The following is a 13,276-nucleotide window of genomic DNA, read 5'->3' as shown; positions in this document are numbered from 1 at the left end:
CACATAATGTCATCAAGCAGAGTCAGTATGGCTTCATGAAAGGGAAATCGTGCTTAACAAATTTATCAGAATACTCTGAGGAGGTAACAAGCAGAGTAGAGAAAGACAAAGCGGTGGATGTAATGTATTTAGACTTAAAGAAGGCACTTGATAAGGAACTGCCTGTTAGGGTACTTAATTAGTGGCAGGGTAGTATATTAGCATGGGACAGAGGAAGGACTAACTGATAGCTATAACTAATAGAAGTGGAATGAGAGGGACATTTTCAGGATGACAACCTCTAACTAGAAGAGTGCCATAGGAATCAGTGTTGGGCAATTATTTACAATACATACAGGTCATTCTGCTGTAACACGTGTTTCGTTAACGTGAATTTGCTGTAACACGATTGACAAATTGTTTCTAAACTATAGTTTCTAAAGTACAAACTTTTAAAATGTGTGTTGGCTGCAACACGATTACACTGCCGACACTTTAAGCGCTGTTTCTAAAGTATGATTTTTCTATAATGCGGGGTTGCACGAGAATGCAACCATTGTGTTTCAGAGGAACTACCTGTATTAATGATGTGGATGAACGAAATAAATGTAATCTCATCAAGTTTGTGGGCAACACAAAAACAGGTGGGAAGGCAAGTGGTGAGGCTGACACAAACAAACAGTCTCCATTAGCATATGGACAAGTTACATGAGTGAGCAAGAACTTGGCAGATGGAATTCAATGTGAGATTTGGCAGGAAGAATGGAGGAGTGAGTAATTATGTCAATGGGGAAAGTCTGCGCAAAGATGCTACACAGAAGAGTTTGGGGGTCCTTATGGATAAATCACATCAAGTTCAGTTACAATAGCTGAGGCAAATGGAATGTTGGCCTTTATTTTAAAGGGAATGGAATACAAAAATAAGGAGGTTTTACCATACTATACAAGGCACTGGATAGACCACCCCTGGGATAATATGAACACTTTTGGAAAAACATACTGGCATCGGGAGCAATCCAGAGAAAGGTCACTGGGCTGATACCAGGTATGGAAGGATTGTCTTGGGAGAGGTTGAGTAGGTTGGGTCTGTACTCATTGGAGTTTAGAAGAATGAGAGAAAACCTAATTGAAACAATTAGGCCAAAGATGAAGAGGAATCTCTTTCCCCCGAGGACAGCGAAGCTGTGAAATTCTTTACCACAGAAGGCTGTTGTAGCTGGGTCATTGAGTATACTCAAGGCTGAGGCGGTCAGATTTTTATCAGTAAGGGAATCAAAGATTATGGGGAAAAGGCAGGAAAATGAAATTAGAGATTATCAGATCAGCCACAATCTCATTGAATGGTGTAGCTGACTCAATGTTCAAAAGATCTCTCTCTGCTCTTACTTCTGTGGTGGGTAGCTGATCAGGGCCACCTTGGCATCTTTGTGGGAATAAGAAGTTGCTGCTGTGGGAATGTTCTCCCACTCAGACTGCCAGCCACCAGCAAGCTTTGGGCCTTCTGATTGGGCCTCCTGTCTCAGGAACCTATCAGCCATTCTGAACACACACCTGGCTGCTTTGCAGGAGGCTCGACACCTCGTGGCCTATCTGGGGTTTACACAGGGACATGCAGTTTGTTCCCATGGCAGAAGAGTGTCAAAGGTGATTAAATTCTGGCCTTGTTTCTGTGAAGGCTATTTAATCCAGCCTATTCACGTCTACCCAAGCTTTTAATTTATCATGAGCACTTCTTGCATTCAGATACAACACCTTGAACTTTGATTTCTTCCAATTTTCTCTTTATCATGCCCTTAATCACTAATTATCTGTTATCTTTGTTACTCCATATTTTCCTGACACATTCTGCTTATTTTTACTCAAATACACTGCTCCGTTCCTTGGCGTTTCTGACATGACCCTTTCCTGAATGTCATGCTGTCCTTTGCCCAATCCTGATACCAGTGGTTCATGTAATGAAGCCCTGCCTTCCACTGTAGCCCTTTGCCACACACTGAACCCCTCAACAGATTATTTCTCTGTCACTCAGGTAACAATCTAGAATGTGTTTTCAGCTTCCTTTAAGGTTCTGGAATATTAACATTGCCTCTTATCTCCTCAAGCCTTCTCAGCAAAACATCATTCCTGATTCTATCTCGTGATCATGCCCCTCCAACCCTAGAATCATACCTACATACACCTATACTATCTCCAGACTCAAACACATATTAGGACTCCATTATCCTTGAACATAAATGGATACACAAATCCTACAATGCTCACTCGCAGATACCTACTCTCTGTCCAGGTTGACCTGGAAGGCCAGATTTTCCTTTAAATCCCTGTAAAAAGAAGGAAACCAGTTAGAAGACCTCTTGGCTTTAAAGAATTACATAAACTGTTCCTTTAGCATCGTAATCCTCTTCCACACAAAACTTAATCAATCCTATTTTTGAAAGGTCTAAATGGTCTGACAGCTTCCGTTAGCTTTCGGCGGACAGAATTCCAATGTTCCACTCCTCCTTGTGTGAGGAAATGCTTCCTCACTTCAGGCCTGGTTCCGTAGCTGTATTGTGAAGGGTCTTCCCCCTTGCTCTGGGTTCTTTCATTTGACAAACTAGTTTCTCTTCACTGACCTCGGCAAATCTTCAGATTATTTGAAAAAAATCTTGATTGCATCGTGTCTCAATGCTATGAATTCCATGAAGTACAAATCAAATTCATGCAAATCGTCCTTTTAATCCTTTAATTTCCAACATCATTCGAGGTAGTTAAGGACTTATAATTATTTGCATGATCAGAAACAAAAGCAGGATAGTACAACTACTTACGTGTAGTCCCCTGAGCCCTGGGGGTCCAGGTGGACCAGTCTCACCCTGCAACACAAAACAAACACCATCAGTGACTCTGCCCCTGCCCAAGAGGAGCAACACACTTTGGACATGTGGCTAATGTCCTACCCGTGGGCCTGGCTTCCCTTCCTTCCCATCCAGACCTTCTACTCCTGGAGGACCCTGCAGAAAGAACAAACACAACATGTGTCAGGAAAGTGCTACAGCAATGCAGGAACAAATCAGCCAACCCATTAGGCTCTACTATCCTCTATTCCTGATGAAGAGCTTTTGCCCGAAACATCGATTTTCCTGCCTGACCTGCTGTGCTTTTCCAGCACCACTCTAATCCAGACTCAGGTTTCCAATCCTCGTTTTTACCTCTACTGTCCCACTGCCCACTCAAGCCCAGTCTAGTTAACATTTCCACAATCTCATGCTCCAACAACAAAATGCTTCGGTTTCAATAGTCACTGTAAAATTGTGAGGTAAAAGTCATAGAGTCATAGAGATGTACAGCACGGCCTTTGGTCCAACTCGTCCATGAAACATATTAAATCACCAAACGTTATTGTGAACGTGAATCTTATGTGATTTTATAACCAGATTGCAGCTGTGGCTTCCATAGACTGGTACAAAAACCTGGGATCTGGCATTTTACCAGACATTTATGTTTTAGCTTTGATGCAGTCTTTGACTGGCCTTTCCGATGAGGTGGTGACATGGTTAAGATTTTGATCAAGCTGTGGATTGGAAGTTGACCTTTCAAATCAGGTCTTTGTTTATATGGCCCAAACTGGTGGGCCGAAGGCTTCCTGTGCAACATGAATCGGAAATGATGTGAATCTAATTAGAGATTAGGGTTAGGATTAGATTGACAACATGGAGACAATAAAAAGAATTGAAAGAAGAGTCATACCAGACTCAAACACTAACACTGTTTTTCTCTTTCCACAGATGCTGTCAGACCTGCTGAGTTTCTCCAGCATTCTCTGTGTTTGCTTTAGATTTCTAGCATCTGCAGAATTTTAATTTCAAAAGGGTAGTGGAGACTGTATAACATTTTGATATGGTCAAAATATCAAACTGGCAAATTGAAGGATGGTTTCAAGTTAGGGGTTATACACTGCATTTAATTACTCATGACCCAGACCTGGGTAACTTGATGCTGATACTTGATAAGCATTTGTACACCATCCCTAATGATGGTGGGCCTTGTTTTGGGTTTGAAGCAACAGAGTGCCTATAGAAGGGATAGGATTGAAGTCAGACATACAGCAGACTGAGGATGTTGTGATTCAGTTGAGTTTTTACAACAATCTGACACTTCATGGTCACATTTAACAGTCAAGGTGTCATAGTCCTATTGCATTTGATGCATTTTGGAGGGTCAGGTACAGGTGGAAACTATGTAGTGAATGGCAGTACCCTTAGGAAAATTGATTTGCTGAGGGATCTGGGTGAACAGTTCCACACATCACTGAAGCTGGCAGCTCAGGTAGATAAGGTTGTACAAATGGTCTCAGGCATGCTTCCCTTCATCGGAAGGGGCACTGAGTATAAAGATAGTTATGCTGCAGCTTTATAGAACTTTAATTAGGCCACTCTTGGAATATTGCATATAGTTCTGGTCACAAAACTACCAGAAGGAGTGGGGTAGTGTGGTGGATGCTTTGGAGTGGGTACAATACAGTTTTACCATGGTGTTGCCTGGTATAGAGGATTTCAGCTGTGAAGAAAGGTTGGGTAGACTGGGTTTGTTTTCACTGAATCGCAGGAGGTTGAGGGGCGACCGGAAAGAACTTTGTAAGATTGTGAATGGCATGGATAGAATGGAAGTTTTGAGGCTTTTCCCCAGTGTCGAGGGGTCAATTACTTGGGGACACAGGTTCAAAGTATGGAAAGGGTCATTTGAAAGGAGCTGTGCGAGGCAGGTTATTCACACAAAGGGTGGTAGTGGTTGGAATGCGCTGCTGGAGGAGCAGAAACAATAGCAGCATTCGAGAAATATCTGGACAAACACATGAATAGGAAGGGAATAGGGGGATATGAGTCCTGTAAGTGAAAACAGTTTTAGTACAGAAGGGCGCAGACTTGGAGGGCCAAAAGGCCTGTTCCAGTACTGTATTGTTCTTTGTTCTTGGCTCTGGACTGTAGGGCTGCAGTCTTTTTTGAGACAGACAACCGACGGTGGTTGAACCTGAGGGGCACCACAGCTCAGGCGAGGGGAGAGGTTTAGAAGCAGAGTCCTTCATGGTAACTTCAGCTGGTGCACAAACTGACCCCATGCTGTTGGTATCAGTCTGCATCTGAGGTGACCGACCACCAACTTTTACAGATACCAGCATTTTCAAAACAAAACGTTAAAACAGGATGTAAATTCGCAAAAATGCCAGAGTGAGGTTATAACGCTTCATTAGGAGCCCAGTTTAGAAAATGAGCTGTTATGAGCTGAGACAACTGTCCCTGTCCAGGTGAAAGCCTCACGGAATTGCTAACCATTCAGAGGCACCATCAGGAACAGTAGGCAAACTGCTGGTATGGCAGGAGACCCGGAAAAGAATATGATAGGGTTAGGGTTAGGGTTAGGATGCCCTGGCACCCAGGTAAGTGCAGAAACTCACTAGGGCTAGCTGCTAGGCCTGGTAGGGGCACACTGTTTAAAGCAATGGGGAGGAGGTAGACGTGGGGGTGGGTAAACTCTGGGGGAGGTGGAGCTCTCTGATCGGGGATCTAGAAAGGAAACACTGCCCCTCCTTTCGCTGAGCATTTACAAACCTGCTGGCTGCACAGTGGGTACAGGCCTCTCCTATGGCAGGGGCAAAGCCGAGTGAAGGGCCTCAATTGGCCCAGTCACTGCCTCTGCTGCTGCTAGTGATGTGGTAATGAGGGCATGCGCAGTGTGCATGGCACAATGCCCTAAATTACAGATTCTGCCCCTTGTTTTCCTGCAAGTGGGCAGCTAATAAAATCCAGCCTTACCCCGCACTCCCAGCCCTCATCATTGAGATCGTCTGGATGAATATTTGGATTGAGACACTGAATTTCTGTCATTTGTTTTAGCTTTGGATAAAATCTAGAATTAAAATATCCATGGGTCCAGTTGCATGTGATGTTAAAAACCTGAAGGAGAAACTGTGCAAACACAGCTTTCCACTGAGTTTCAGGGACTGATCAGGAGAACCCCAAATCTGTTCTTTGATCTCTGGATGGACAAACTCTTCCTGACCTGAACAATATCAAGGGATTCAAATCAAGTCACTGACCATCAGTAACCTTAGTTAAGTTAAGATCACACAATGATATGGCATAAACAAGACCATTGATGAAGGGCTTTTGCCCGAAATGTCGATTTCGCTGCTCGTTGGATGCTGCCTGAATTGCTGTGCTCTTCCAGCACCACTAATCCAGAATCTGGTTCCAGCATCTGCAGTCATTGTTTTTACTCCACTATACCTGTGCCTATCCAATTTATTTCATTTCTCTGTATCTCCACCAAAGTTCTGCAAGCTTCATCTTTTTGAGGGTTTGTCTAATTTCTTTTTGGAAGTTATCATTAAACTTGCAACAAGCAACCTTTCAGGTAGCACAGTGCATTCCAGATCACTTTGATATTTGAATTAAAGCCATTAACTCTCCTGGTTTTCTCATTCACGATCTTCAGTCTGTGCTTTCTGGTTTACTCTGACAAAATCATTCACTATTTTGAACACTTCCACAAAATCTCCCCTTAACTCTCTCCACTCAGAAGGAGAAACATAGACAATAGAAGCAGGAGTCGGTTATCCAGCCCTTTGCAATAAGATATGGCTGATCATCCATATCAGACTCTGTTCCCACTTTCTCCCCATATGCTTTGATCCCTTTGGTCCAATGAGCTGTATCTAACTCCTTGGAAACATTGCATGTTCTGGCTCCAACCAATTTCTGTGGCACAGAATTCCACAGGACAAATCCAAATTTTCCAGTCTCACCGCATTTCTGAAGATCTACACCCCTGGTCCGATTCCAATCAACATCTCTCCACCCCCTTCCAAGGCCTCAGCATCATTCCTAAACTCTGATATCCTCATCTTGATGCAACCTCCCAAGCTGTGAACTAAGCAGTGATTTAGGAAAGTTCAGTGGAGCTTCTGAGTTTTTGTACACCATATCTCTGTTATAAAGGCCAGCACAAAAAAAAGGGGCCAGCGGGAATAGCACTCACCTGTTGTCCTGGAGGTCCAGTTCTGCCTGGAGGGCCAGTTGGTCCGACTGGACCCACACTCCCATCATTGCCCTGTAACACAGAACAGAAACATAGGCCACTCATTGGTAGGTGGACTCCCTACTTACAGCAATCGCATGGTGGCTCATTCCTGATGAAGGGCTGATGCCCGAAATGTCGATTCTCCTACTCCTCGGATGCTGCCTGACCTGCTGTGCTCTTCTAGCTCCACCACTTTTCAACCCTGATCTTTAGCATCTGCAGTCCTCACTTTCTCTCATGGTGGCTCAGTGGTTAGCCCTGCAGCCTCACAATGCCAGGGACTCAGGTTCGATCCCACTCTCTGGCGAATGCCTGTGTGGAGTTTGCACATCCTGCCTGTGTCCGCATGGGTTTCTTCCTCCGGGAGCTCTGGTTTCTTTCCACAATCCAAAGATGTGCAGGTTAGGTGGTTTGGCCATGGTAAAGTTTCCCCATAGTTTCCAGGGATGTGCAGGCTATGTGGATTAGCCATGGGGAAAACAAGGTTACAGGGCTGGGCTACCCTTTGGAGGGTTGGTGTGGACTTGATGGGCCAAATGGCTGGCTTTCATACTCTAGGATTATATGATTAAAAAAAAGCCCAGCCCCTCCAGTTGCTCCTTTCTCATACCAGACTTAGGCCAGTCATCAAACCTTTCCTCAGTTAAACTGAAGACCATTGACCAACGTGTAAGGCACAACTCACCACAGCCTTTTCCACACAGCTCGCAGGGAGTTCACACTGGACCACACTTGTCAGAGATGGGTTCCTCATTCTGTTGTTCACATTCTACTTATGAAGGAGCAATGGAGGCCATTCGGCCCCTTCAGCTTGCTCTGCCATTTCTGAAGACCATGGCTGATCTGACTGATACTGTAACTAATCTGATTCTGACAAACAGCTCACAAGGGATGGCCATACTGACTGCTAAAGGTCATAGCACTGATAAGTAAGAAACCTAGGTCAAATAAAGAGTGATGGGCAGCGTCACTGAAACAGGCTTTATTTCACCCCCTCCAACTCCAGTTTGACTTTACCCCTTTCCTGCTTTCTCTATCGCTCCCTCACTTTTGATCATTTGCTTTGCCAGTAATGGATTTTGCATGTAAGTATTTAATTGGTAACACGAGCGATTTACTGGTAATGGCTAGTAGTTGGAAAAATATCATGGTGATTTGGTGAAAGGAAAACAAAATGTTCCATTCTGTGTAAGAGCCTTTCTGGATACGTACAAAATGCTGGGTCATGTTTTTCTGTCCATTAACTCAGTCACTGCAGTGAGACTGTCTTATCCCATGGCTGATCCTTTTCAGCTTTCTATTCTGAACTCTTCTACAACTCAGTAGGTTTTCCCCATTGCTCCCTTCTGGGGTTCCACCATTCCTGGCCTTGTTCTGCCCTCTGGCCTTTGGTCTTGCCACCCATCCCCCACTTGCTCCTGCAGTTCTGCTTTTCTGCTTTTCTCTGTGCAATGATACCAATGAATGATGATGTGGAGGTGCTGGTGTTGGACTGGGGTGGACAAAGTTGAAAATCACGCGACACTAGGTTATAGTCCAACAGGTTTATTTGAAAATACAAGCTTTCGGAGCCCTGCTCCTTCCTCAGGGCGCTACTGGGGTAGGGTACATCAAACACAGAATTTATAAGTAAAAGATCAAAGTATCATACAAATGATGCGATGTATTAGAAAAACCTAGATGACTGTTAAGTATTTAATCACTTAGAATGGAAATGCAGACTTCAATTGATTAATATGTAAATCCCCGAATTTCTTTCAAGTCCCTGCCTTGTGATAACCTGAGGTCATAGAATCCGACAGCACAGAGACAGGCCGTTTGGCCCAATCTGGTGTGTGCAAACCAAAATGTTCCTCAATGCTAACCCCATTTTCCTCACTCAGCCCATATCCTTCTAAACTTTTCCTATTCATATATTCGTTCAAATGTGTTTTAAATGTTGCTAATGTATCCACCTCAACCACTTCCACTGGCAGCTCATTCCATACGTGTATCACCCTCTGTGTAAAAGAGTTGCCCCTCAGGTTCCCTTTTATTCTTGCCCCTTTAACCTTAAACTGGTGCCCACACCTAGTCCTCAATTCTTCAATCCTGAGAAAAAGACTGAGTGCGTTCACCATCATACGATCTTATACACTTCTACAAGATCCCCTCTCAGTCTCCTACACTCTAAAGAAAAATGTCTCAGTTTGTCCAATCTCTCCCTATAACACAGGCCCCTGAGTCCTGGCAACTTTCTTGTAAATTTCTTCTGCACTCTTTCTAGTTTAATAACATCCTTCCAAAGTGACCAAAACTGAACACAGTACTTCAGGTGTGGCCTCACGGACGTCCTGTACAACTACAACATAACTTCCCAACTTCTATACTCAATGCCCTGACTGATGAAGGCCAGTGTACCAAACGTCGTCTTCACTGCCCTGTCTACCTGTGACTCCACTTTCAGAGAACCGTGCACCTGAACTCCAAGGTCCCTCTGTTCCACTACACTCCTTAAGGTCCTACTATTCACCATGAATCTCCAGGTTTTATTTCCAAAATACAACACCTCACACTTATCTTTATTAAAATCCATTTGCCATTTCTCAGCCCACTTCTCCAGCTGATCAAGGTCCTGCTGCAATTTCTGATAACCTTCCTCACTGTCCATGCTACCTCCTATTTTAGTGTCATCTGCAAACTTACTAATCAGGCCTTGTACATTCTCATCCAAATCATTGATATAGATAACAAACAGCAATGAGCCCAGCACCGAATCCTGAGGCACTCCACGGGTCACAGGCCTCCAGTCTGACAAGCATCCTTTCACTATTACTGGGGGTGCCCTGTACAATGGGTTTCAAGATGCCCTCGTCAAAGCCAGATAGGTTCCCATTGCCTGGTATGATAGAACATCCATGTATGTTGGTTTTATATATCTTTGGAAGGCATATTAATCAATTGAAACCTGCATCCCCATTTTAAGTGTTTAAAAACTTAACAGCCATCTAGGTTTGTCGAATACATCATATCAGTTGTATGACACTTTTGATCTTTTATGTATAATTCTGTGTCCTATATATCCTGCCCCATTAGCTACCTGAGGAAGGAGCACAGCTCTGAAAGCTTGTGCTTTCAAATATATCTGTTGGACTATAACCTGGTGTGATGTGATTTTCATCAATGAGAGCGACAATCGATGTGTGTTCATTCCACATTCCTGCTTGGGGACAGAGACCATTACAGCACCTTGTTGATCATGGCTTCTTTTCTCAAGCTTCTCATAGGAGAGTAGGATCTCGTTGAGCTGCAAAGGTTGGCTACAAAGCTTCACATAGGTATATGCTGGAGTACAGCTTTGGAGCAAAGGTAAATGCAGCCCTGTTCGGCCACACATTTTCATGGTTGATTGGCACTTTATACATCCCTACCCAATAAAAACCTAACATTGCTCAGATCATCACATGCAGGTTGCATCAGAATGCACTTACCTTTTCACCAGAAGGTCCTGGGGGTCCAGGTGGCCCAGACTTCCCTGGGAAACCGATTGGCCCCTAACAAAATCACAGGAAGGGTAGAGTTCAGAATGCTGCTGATTTCCTGTCTTTTGTCCTTGTGCTTAGAGTCATAGAGTCATAGAGATGTACAGCATGGAAACAGACCCTTCGGTCCAACCTGTCCATGCCGACCAGATATCCCAACCCAATCTATACCCATGTGCCAGCACCCGGCCCATATCCCTCCAAACCCTTCCTATTCATATACCCATCCAAATGCCTCTTAAATGTTGCAATTGTACCAGCCTCCACCACATCCTCTGGCAGCTCATTCCATACACGTATCACCCTCTGCATGAAAAAGTTGCCCCTTCGGTCTCTTTTATATCTTTCCCCTCTCACCGTAAACCTATGCCCTCTAGTTCTGGAATCCCTGACCCCAGGGAAAAGACTGTCTATTTATCCTAACCATGACCCTCGTAATTTTGTAAACCCCTATAAGGTCACCCCTCAGCCTCCGATGCTCCAGGGAAAACAGCCCCAGCCTGTTCAGTCTCTCCCTGTAGCTCAGATCCTCCAACTCTGGCAACATCCTTGTAAATCTTTTCTGAACCCTTTCAAGTTTCACAACATCTTTCTGATAGGAAGGAGACCAGATTTCCACACAATATTTCAACAGTGGCCTGACCAATGCCCTGTACAGCCGCAATATGACCTCCCAACTCCTGTACTCAATACTCTGACCAATAAAGGAAAGCATACCAAACGTCTTCTTCACTATGCTATCTACCTGCAACTCCACTTTCAAGGAGCTATGAACCTGCACTCCAAGGTCTCTTTGTTCAGCAACACTCCCTAGGACCTTTACATTAAGTGTATAAGTCCTGCTTAGATTTGCTTTCCCAAAATGCAGTACCTCACATTTATCTGAATTGAACTCCATCTGCCACTTCTCAGCCCATTGGCCCATCTGGTCCAGATCCTGTTGTAATCTGAGGTGACCCTCTTTGCTGTCCACTACACCTCCAATTTTGGTGTCATCTGCAAACTTACTAACTGTACCTCTTATGATTGCATCCAAATCATTTATGTAAATGACAAAAAGTAGAGGGCCCAGCACCCATCCTTGTGGCACTCCACTGGTCATAGGCCTCCAGTCTGAAAAACAACCCTCCACCACCACCTTCTGTCTTCTACCTTTGAGCCAGTTCTGTATCCAAATGGCTAGTTCTCCATATATTCCATGAGATCTAACCTTGCTAATCAGTCTCCCATGGGGAACCTTGTCGAACGCCTTACTGAAGTCCATATAGATCACATCTACTGCTCTGCCCTCATCAATCTTCTTTGTTACTTCTTCAAAAAATGCAATCAAGTTTGTGAGACATGATTTCCCACGCACAAAGCCATGTTGACTATCCCAAATCAGCCCTTGCCTTTCCAAATACATGTACATCTTGTCCCTCAGGATTCCCTCCAACAACTTGCCCACCACTGAGGTCAAGCTCACCGGTCTATAGTTCCCTGGCTTGTGTTTACCGCCCTTCTTAAACAGTGGCACCACGTTTGCCAACTTCCAGTCTTCCAGCACCTCACCTGTGACTATCGATGATACAAATATCTCAGCAAGAGGCCCAGCAATCACTTCTCTAGCTTCCCACAGAGTTCTTAGGTACATCTGATCTGGTCCTGGGGATTTATCCACTTTTAACCGTTTCAAGACATCCAGCACTTCCTCCTCTGTAATCTGGACATTTTGCAAGATGTCACCGTCTATTTCCCTACAGTCTATATCTTCCATATCCTTTTCCACAGTAAATACTGATGCAAAATATTCATTTAGTATCTTCCCCATTTTCTGTGGCTCCACACAAAGGCCGCCTTGCTGATCTTTGAGGGGCCCTATTCTCTCCCTAGTTACCCTTTGGTCCTTAATGTATTTGTAAAAACCCTTTGGATTCTCCTTAATTCTATTTGCCAAAGGGTCATGTCCCCTTTTTGCCCTCCTGATTTCCCTCTTAAGTATACTCCTACTTCCTTTATACTCTTCTAAGGATTCACTCGATCTGTCCTGTCTATACCTGACATATGCTTCCTTCTTTTTCTTAACCAAACCCTCAATTTCTTTAGTCATCCTGCATTCCCTATACCTACCAGCCTTCCCTTTCACCCTGACAGGAATATACTTTCTCTGGATTCTTGTTGTCTCATTTCTGAAGGCTTCCCATTTTCCAGCCATCTGTTTACCTGCGAACATCTGCCTCCAATCATCTTTCGAAAGTTCTTGCCTAATACCATCAAAATTGGCCTTTCTCCAATTTAGAACTTCAACTTTTAAATCTGGTCTATCTTTTTCCATCCCTATTTTAAAATGAATAGAATTATGGTCGCTGGCCCCAAAGTGCTCCCCCACTGACACCTCAGTCACCTGCTCTGCCTTATTTCCCAAGAGTAGGTCAAGTTTTGCACCTTCTCTCGTAGGTCCATCCAGAAAATTGTCTCGTACACACTTAAGAAATTCCTCTCCATCTAAACCCTTAACACTATGGCAGTCCCAGTCTATGTTTGGAAAGTTAAAATCCCCTACCATAACTACCCTATTATTCTTACAGATAGCTGAGATCTCCTTACAAGTTTGTTTCTCAATTTCCCTCTGACTATTGGAGGGTCTATAATACAATCCTAATAAGGTGATCATCCCTTTCTTATTTCTCAGTTCCACCCAAATAACTTCCCTGGATGTATTTCCGGGAATATCCTCC

General features: G+C 44.0%; 1 protein-coding gene across 5 annotated transcripts in view; it reads right to left on the bottom strand.

The window, feature by feature from the left end:
* The window catches only part of col16a1 (collagen, type XVI, alpha 1), a 371,262-nt gene that overhangs the window by 36,105 nt on the left and 321,881 nt on the right, over positions 1 to 13,276 (bottom strand). For all 5 annotated transcript variants that reach the window (XM_087976933.1, XM_087976932.1, XM_087976935.1 and 2 more), the window contains 5 exons: positions 10,509 to 10,571; positions 6,997 to 7,068; positions 2,919 to 2,972; positions 2,790 to 2,834; positions 2,256 to 2,300 (listed from right to left, as the gene is read on the bottom strand). In XM_087976933.1, the coding sequence (XP_087833059.1) occupies positions 2,256 to 2,300; positions 2,790 to 2,834; positions 2,919 to 2,972; positions 6,997 to 7,068; positions 10,509 to 10,571 (279 nt within the window). The remainder of the gene's footprint in view (positions 1 to 2,255; positions 2,301 to 2,789; positions 2,835 to 2,918; positions 2,973 to 6,996; positions 7,069 to 10,508; positions 10,572 to 13,276) is intronic.

This window comes from Chiloscyllium plagiosum, unplaced genomic scaffold, assembly GCF_037043375.1.
Source record: "Chiloscyllium plagiosum isolate Xiang-an unplaced genomic scaffold, Cpla_swu_hap1 HiC_scaffold_30, whole genome shotgun sequence".
NCBI lineage: Eukaryota > Metazoa > Chordata > Chondrichthyes > Orectolobiformes > Hemiscylliidae > Chiloscyllium > Chiloscyllium plagiosum.
This window is presented reverse-complemented; position numbering and strand designations above follow the sequence as displayed.